The following is an 8,289-nucleotide window of genomic DNA, read 5'->3' on the forward strand; positions in this document are numbered from 1 at the left end:
GTAATAAATTTTGTTCTGGATAGAATAAAAGAGGGTTCATTTTAAGAGATACTTTAGTTTAGAGCTAGTGGTTTGACAGAAACCTGGTGAATTTTCGATGTGGCAGAAAAAATTAGATTGTCTGCGGACCACTATTTGGTATTCCCATTAACCAAATAAAGTGATGAAACCAGTGTATATGTACTTCCCATTCACACAACCAGTTCGCTCGTCCACGGATCGATTATCCGTGACTTGATTCCACCTCCATGATGCCAAGTTCGAGGTAAACCTATTAACCCAGAGACGAAGACGATTACACCTCACAACTCCAGTGTAGGACGCATCACGTCGTTGTGAGGTTTGCATTTTTGATGCACGACTCAAAACATGAGGTTTTCGACGTTTCTGTGTTAAAATCGTAGATACAAATATTTTAACGTGGAAGTGTATTGATCGGTTGTCGAAAAAGTCACGTTGCACTGTGGAATGTCAAATTGTAAACGTTTTCACTGGATACATATTCATTGACAGGTGACTAACTGTGCTTAAATCCCGCTACGCGGTCTGTTTTTTTTATTATTAAGTTTTGAATATGTGTTTGTTATTTATCAGTAAGATGAATTTGTATTGTTGTAAGTGTAATTTTATTAATTTTTTAAAACTATTTTTACAATGGAGTTTTATCTCGAAAATTACAGGAAACATATCATTGAGATAAATAAAATTTCACATTAAAATGTATATTATTAATAATATATAAATATATATATATATATATATATATATATATATATATATATATATATTTTTTTTTATTTTTTATTCATATACATATATTTACAGGATATAATGTTTATTTCAAAGTTGGACATGTATTCCTTATCAGATAAGAGTAGCTCTTGTGCCTGATAAGGGAGCTGCGATTCTATTATAAATTCTTAAAATCTATTATAATATTTTTTATATAAAAATTACATTAAAATTTTTCAGTGCAAGTTTTTTTTGAAGAAGTGTTTAATTTTTTTACTTGTTCTGTTTGATTAACAATACAGCGCAATTCAGAAGGGAGATTATTATAGTTATTTATGGCTTGGAAAATATAATGGTTTTGCATTTGTGTTGTTTTAAAATTTGGTGTGATAAATTGGTTTCCATTTCTCATTACTTTATAAAATTCTTGATATTCTTTGTTATTTTTTTCTTTACACATTTTTATAATGGAAGCTTGCTTAAATATGTCATCGATATTTGGTACTGGAAATAGTTTAAAAAGCGATTTTGTCGAGAAAGTAGAGTTTTTTTTAAGTATTACTTTTATAATAATTTTTTGCGAAACTTTTACTGAATTTAGATTTGGGAACCTTCTCTGATCGATTTTAAAATAGCTGCGATTCTTTATTTTTCATTTCATTTGAATATTTTTGAGATAATATTATTATATTAGAATAATATATATACATACATACATAATTTTCTTCAAAATATAAATCGTAAATTTTTGGGCGATCGATTATTTGTGATAAAAAGTAGAAAGTCTATAAGCATATAAATCGTTAATTGTATATGTAATTACATAGAGAAAATTTCAAAAAAGAAATACGTACGTACATGAAAGTGAATCACATTTTCATTATTCCAATTTCATGAGGTGAAAGTTTGTTTTCGTGATATGATGATCGCATTGTCGACATGTAATAAAAAAATGAACCATCAAAAATTATTTATACTGATTTATAATGTACAAATGATAACAATTTTTTTCATTCTTGAGTGCAAAATTTGTTTGAATGACAATGCAATTTAGTCCATCTGTGGTAAAATAATCTTTGTACATTTACCTCACATAAAACAAGCAAGAGTATAAATGTCTTCGAACCATATGCAGTACATATCTTAATATTTTGGTGTGACATGTTAATAACATTGTACATATATGTATATATATGATAAACCAATGACCTTGTTTCAATATTTTGGAAAACAATCCATGTACATATACCCGATTTTACTTAGTAAACAATTTTTTTCATTGAGAGAACTTTTTATCAGAAATGGATTTAAAATATAAATAAAACAATAAATTTGTGTTTAAAATATGTCATTGTGTCAATTAAAATATTAGAAATGTCGTTATAGCTCATTGAAGTGCAGAGGTCATTACTATATAATTAATACTGTTAGATATTTAAATGACTGTGTTGTTCTTCGACATTAATCAGTTATTGTTTGTTCGCAGTTGCGATAGCATTGCAATTACAATTGAATAGACTTTAATCATTACCAAAGTTGAATAAATTTTTTATTGCTATCAATACCAGTTCAATTGTTAAAATTAAAACATTAGATGGTACATATTTATGTATGTATTATAAAAAAATCATTACATCAAAATGTTGGTATGTTTAAATTTTTATTTTACTGTAAATATAATATGAGATTCATACCTATTTTTATACAGTTTTTGCAAGCCTATTTCACCCTTTTGCAAATGAAATTCATCCTTTACAAAAATTGTATTAAAAAATAAAGAAACCGAATTAAACAATATGTGCTTTTTATGTATTTTAATTTAAACTTATATTTATATTTGTACATACATACATACATATTTATTTAGAAGGTGCAAATATTATTTTTATTTTTTTATTTTCAATTTTTATTCAGTTAATCAAGCTAATACATACATATGTACATAATTCAGGAAATATGGTTATTAAAAGTATGTTGGACGTTCCAAGCTCGATGGCTTTATATTATAATTATAATTTTAACTTTTAATAACCATATTTCCTGAATTATGTACATATGTATTAACTTGATTAGCTGAATAAAAATTGAAAAATTGAAAATAAAAAAATAAAAAAAATATTTGCACCTTCTAAATAAATATGTATGTATATACAAATATGAATATAAGTTTAAACTAAAATACATAAAAAGCACAAATTGTTTAATTCGGTTTCTTTATTTTTTAAAACGATTTTTGAAAAGGATGAATTTCATTTGCAAAAGGGTTAATTTCATTTGCAAAAGAATTAATTTCATTTGCAAAAGGAAGAATTTCATTTGCAAAAGGGTGAATTTCATTTGCAAAAGGGTGAAATAGGCTTGCAAAAACTGTAAGAAAATTTAATATAAAATATGTATAATACATTCTTAATAGGATAACTCTTTGTGGCAGAAAAGTTTTTGTAACAAAAATATAAAGTAAAAATTTATAGTTAAGAATCATAAGCTAGATTTATTTAAATAAACATTATTTCACGTTTTCCAATACAGGTGCTGATAATGCATATAATTGGTAGAAAATTTCTACGATCTTTATTATGGATCCTAGGTTTATTTGTAAATCCAATTATATATTTATTAAATTGTAGAGGAAAAAAAACAGTTCCTCCAATAACAAATCCCCTACTTACAATAAGCGCTGCAGAATTAGCAAAAAGAATTAGAGAACGAAAGGTTGTGTTTTTTATTTATTTATCAAGTATATAAATATTTACTTTAAAATAATTAACTGATAATTCAATTTCAGTTAAAAAGTGAAGATGTTATTAAAGCATACATTGAACGTTGTAAAGAGGTCAATCCAATCATTAATGCTGTGGTTGAACCAAGATATGACATAGCACTAACAGAAGCTAAAAACATTGATCAGATGATAGCTTCCGGAACGCATTCAATAGAACAGTTAGAGAAAATCTATCCACTTTTAGGAATTCCCATAACAGTGAAAGAAAGCATAGCAGTTGCTGGTAATTATAATTGAAAGTTTTATGTATTTGCTTATTTTTATATTAAATATTTATAAATCATGATAATTTTTCATTTCAGGGATGAGTAATGAAGCCGGCAGATTTAGATCTAAACGAATACCAGCCGTAAAGGATGCTGATTGCATAGCACAAGTACGTGCAGCTGGAGCAATACCGTTGTTGGTCAGCAATACTCCTGAACTGTGTATGTGTTGGGAAACTTTCAACTATGTGACAGGAACAACAAAGAACCCTTATGATACTAGAAAAACTGTTGGTGGTTCTTCAGGCGGTGAGGTATTGATATAGAAAAATAACTTTTGAAATTGTTTTTCATTGAAATTAGCACAAAATATTCATAAAATTTTAGGCAGCTTTGATATCTTCGGGAGCTTCTTTAATAGGCATTGGTTCCGATATAGCTGGTTCTTTGAGGCTTCCAGCCATGTATACTGGTATTTTTGGACATAAACCAACACCATATGCTGTATCAACTGATGGACATAAGCCTTATTGTACATACGAAGAGTGGAACGAAGTTTTTATCCTGGGACCTATGACCAGATATGCCGAAGATTTACCACTGATTTTGAATGTTTTAAAAAATCCTAAAGGTCCTAATTTACAACTTGAAAAAAAGGTATTTAAAAATATGAAAATTTGAACGTTTGAAGTAAAATTGTTTCTTTTAGTTAGTATAAAATAAATAAACTATAAATTTTATGTAAGTAAAATTCATAACTTTAATAAGATACATAAATTAATTTCTTATAGAGTAATTGTTTTTAAGGTGCCAATCGAAGAAATAAAATTCTTTTTTATGGAAGGTGATGGCTCAGGTGCTACAAATGAAATAAATTCAGATATGTATGATGCTATTCATCGGGTCATAAGGTATCTCGAAAATAAGCAGATTAAAGTGCAAAAGGTAATAAAATTACTTCATATGTAATAAAAGGTTCGGTGATTATTGGTCACGAAGTGCTCGCCCAAAAGTCACTAAAATCTCTAACAGAACATCTGGCAGCCGAAAAGTCCTTCATACTAACGAGAACTTGAGTGCCAAATATTCCGTATTCGCGATTTTCATGGCAAAAATTTCCTTTTGGCGATTGTGAAGTGACTAATAATCCAATTACCGTAATAAAAATACTGACTTCAAAAAACTTAAATGGCTCAATTGCAATTTACATAAGTACAAAGGTTTATTATTAATCACATATTGGTCAATGAACATTATTTCTCATTAAAAATATTCATTCAGTAATTTATAAACAAATAGTTTAATTAAATGTCATAAACAGCAAATTATAAATTTTACACTATTTCTAAATAATCGCACAATTTTTATATTTATTTTAGGCCAATTTGAAAAAGTTGAAATATTGTTTTGAAGTGTCTGTTTTAAATCTTTTGCGTTTGGAAGGAGTTGAAACAATATTTTCAAAACCTGGAAATCCATCAGAATGGAGATCAGTATCGAAAGAATTTTTTAAAAAAATATTTGGACTTTCAAAATCAACATTTACCTGTATAGCCTATGGATTTCTCAAAAAGCTGTCAAGGCTTATTCCTAAAAGTGATTATGAAAAAGCTATAAAAATAAACCAAGAATTGAAAACAGAATTTATGGTAAAAATTCATAAAATAATTAAAAAGCCTTTGAATGAATTTATTTTCGTTTTGATTTTACATTTTATACTATAAATTTTTTTCAGGATCTTCTTCAAGATAATGGAGTCTGTCTTTATCCCACATTTATTAAAAATGCTCCATTCCATTATGATTATATTTCACATTTAATGGACTTTACATATTTATTCATGTTCAATAGTTTAGGTTTACCAGCAACGAATTGTCCTGTTGGTATAGCTATGAATGGCTTACCAATTGGGATTCAAGTAGTCGCAAGTCCAGGATGTGATCATTTGCTATTTTCTGTTGCAAAAGAGTTAGAGAACGCATTCGGTGGATGGATACCACCATCTTAAAGCGTAGTTAGATGATGATCGATAAATATTTTGTCAATTATTACATTTTATTTTTAAATTTATACTGCATTTAAAAATACATACTGGTTTACTGATTTACGCCACATGGCGTATTTTAAAAATTCTATTGAACAGGTTGTATATGTATCTATAGGAAATAAACTCGTGCACATTGAAACCATATTAATGATCAAAAATTTTATATATTCACATTTATGGAAACCTTATCAAAGGTGAGAAAAAACTCTTTTTTCTGGGGGCATACAGTGATATAAAATACTTTTATAGACCCAAAATGACTGAAATGTAGTATTTTAGACTGATTCAGGAAAGATTTTCTGTTGTATAATTTTTTAACTAATAAAATTCTTAATCATTCAATTAATAAAAGTTTTCTTTATTGAAATATCTATTAATTATTTTTAATACCGAATATCTAGGCATGTATGTAATTAATCGTCATCATCATTTACAGGCATTAATCATCAATTGCTGGATGAAGCCCTTCCAACTCGCATGTATTCGTATCTGTTTTACGCAACTTTCATTAACCTCACCCCACACATTTTCACTTTATCTATGTACGTAGTAACAATAGATGAAGTTTTGTGATCATGCGAAAATTCAGAAATCGATTACTGATCACGTTTTCATGATCTAGAAAAAATGTGTGTGTGTCTGTGTATTTTGGGGATTTTTTGAACACTGTTAGTCCTATCGAACTGAAACTTAGTATTGATTACTGAAATTATTATCGACATGACGTAATTTTTTTTCAAATTAAGTTGACCGGAAATGGTACCTCCCCTTATAGGTGTCCTCTTTTTTTAAATGTTTGAATTCAAGCGTGTGACCAGTTTTAGTGTGACGGGTGATCACATGTGACCGATCTAGAGCGACCGGTTGTCCTGTGATCGGTTCACATTTGACTAGTAATCATCGAACCGGGCTGCGGGACTGCAGCTTCCCAGTATAGTAAATATCGGTCTCCGTGACGGGCTGGAAAACGCAAATATCGGAAGGCAAAGATCGAAAATCGAAAGATCTTAAGTCGAAAGATCAAAAAATAGGGTGGATGGTAAACGGTACATACTCACTTAATTTGCGCGAGCAGGATACAACATGAACAAGAGGAACAGGCTTTTCCTCCCGTATTCTGCGCGAGCACATTAATACGGGAGGAAAAGCCTATTCCTCTTGTTCCTGTTGTATCCTGCTCGCGCAAATTAAGTGAGTATGTACCGTTTACCATGCACCCTTTTTTTTGATCTTTCGATTTTCGATCTTTGCCTTCCGATATTTGCGTTTTCCGGAATTTCACATTCCGGCCCGTGAGGTAGACCCAGTAAATATGCATGCTGTTTTTGTTTGCATTTAGTCACCGGTATGGTCAACGAGAGCTACTATAGGCTGATTCATCTCTGCAGCCCCCCTACTTTAAATTCTCACGAGCCGCCACTGGTACATAAAACTTGGAAATTAACATAAGAAAAAACAGTGAAATTAAATAATTAAATGTGAGTATTAAATTTCAGAGTTAGTAAGATTATTCAAAAAATGACTATATAAAAATAAAATTAAAAAACTATATAAAATATAAAAAATAAGAAAACAAATAAACAAACTATATAAAATAAATTAACTATATCAAATATAAAAAATAAAATATAAAACGTTCATTGAAGTTAGAATTATAGCTAAAACAATAAGTTGTGAAAAAAAAATTGATATTAAGGTCGGTTTATACTTTAACAGCACTGCACGACTCCGTTTCAAATATGTCATTTTATTACATTTCTATTCATATCTACCTACACGTCGCGGTCACGTCACGTTTACAGCAATTTGGCCGAGTGCAAGGCAAAATTGGCTTACTTATACATTACAGGCCATGACGATACGGCGCAATATTGCTTACGTCGTATTGTCGAGTACTTACAATACGAATGCACGTGCATTCGTCGCTACGCGTCAGAATACAAGTCAGCAAAAATTTTTCGGCGTTTATCGAACGAAAAATTATGTATAATCGCGTTGTTGTTGGAAGAAGAATCTCAAGAAGGCAATAAAAAAGCACGGAGGCGTTTTGATGTGCATCCCATGTTAAAAAATAGAAAAACCGAAGGAGAGTTTTGGACACTATAAAGAGCTTGTGGATGATGGACTAAATTTTTTTAAATATTTCCGTAAAAAAATTTAAATTTTTTTTAAATATTTGCGCCAAAATCATGTCGAAAGATTGAACAGCTGTCAACTGTTACTATCGATAATTGGTCCAAAACAGCAAAGCGGCAGACTCATGGCACGTAATTCGCGTGTATATTTCCACGATGGCCAAAAAACGGATACGGTACGTTGACGGATGTTGCTGTAAGGTATGAACAGAAAATGTCGGGTACTGCTGTAAGCCTGCCGTGGCGTAAACGTGACGGTTGGTATGAATATACCCATACAAAATGTACCAAAGAATACTTTTCGTACGGCCGGATACCTGCTGAAGTCGGTGCGTGCTGACTAGGTATGAACAGACCTTTAATTGCATAAGAGATAAATTATATAAT

General features: G+C 29.8%; 1 protein-coding gene across 6 annotated transcripts; it reads left to right on the plus strand.

The window, feature by feature from the left end:
* The first annotated feature begins 114 nt into the window (after positions 1-114).
* LOC143912716 (fatty-acid amide hydrolase 2-like) lies at positions 115-6,139 on the plus strand. 6 transcript variants are annotated; one of them, XM_077432039.1, is made up of 9 exons: positions 183-513; positions 2,219-2,378; positions 3,262-3,444; positions 3,518-3,737; positions 3,817-4,034; positions 4,108-4,377; positions 4,528-4,665; positions 5,100-5,369; positions 5,456-6,139. In XM_077432039.1, exons 2-9 carry the CDS (start codon positions 2,373-2,375, stop codon positions 5,726-5,728), a joined length of 1,578 nt encoding a protein of 525 aa, XP_077288165.1. In that variant the 5' UTR covers positions 183-513; positions 2,219-2,372; the 3' UTR covers positions 5,729-6,139. The 6 variants fall into 6 exon arrangements, with proteins under 6 accessions (XP_077288186.1, XP_077288177.1, XP_077288196.1 ...); XM_077432079.1 differs by having other exon boundaries at positions 305-513; positions 2,219-2,374; XM_077432060.1 differs by lacking the exon at positions 2,219-2,378 and having other exon boundaries at positions 115-265.
* Positions 6,140-8,289: the final 2,150 nt, after the last annotated feature.

Source organism: Arctopsyche grandis, chromosome 1 (genome assembly GCF_051622035.1).
Source record: "Arctopsyche grandis isolate Sample6627 chromosome 1, ASM5162203v2, whole genome shotgun sequence".
Lineage (NCBI taxonomy): Eukaryota > Metazoa > Arthropoda > Insecta > Trichoptera > Hydropsychidae > Arctopsyche > Arctopsyche grandis.

Coding starts and splice junctions, on each gene's coding strand:
- LOC143912716 (XM_077432079.1), top strand. CDS start 2,327: ATGGTACATATTTATGTATGTATTATAAAAAAATCATTACATCAAAAT. Junction 3,445..3,517: donor AAAGAATTAGAGAACGAAAG/GTTGTGTTTTTT, acceptor ATTCAATTTCAG/TTAAAAAGTGAAGATGTTAT. Junction 3,738..3,816: donor AGAAAGCATAGCAGTTGCTG/GTAATTATAATT, acceptor TTTTCATTTCAG/GGATGAGTAATGAAGCCGGC.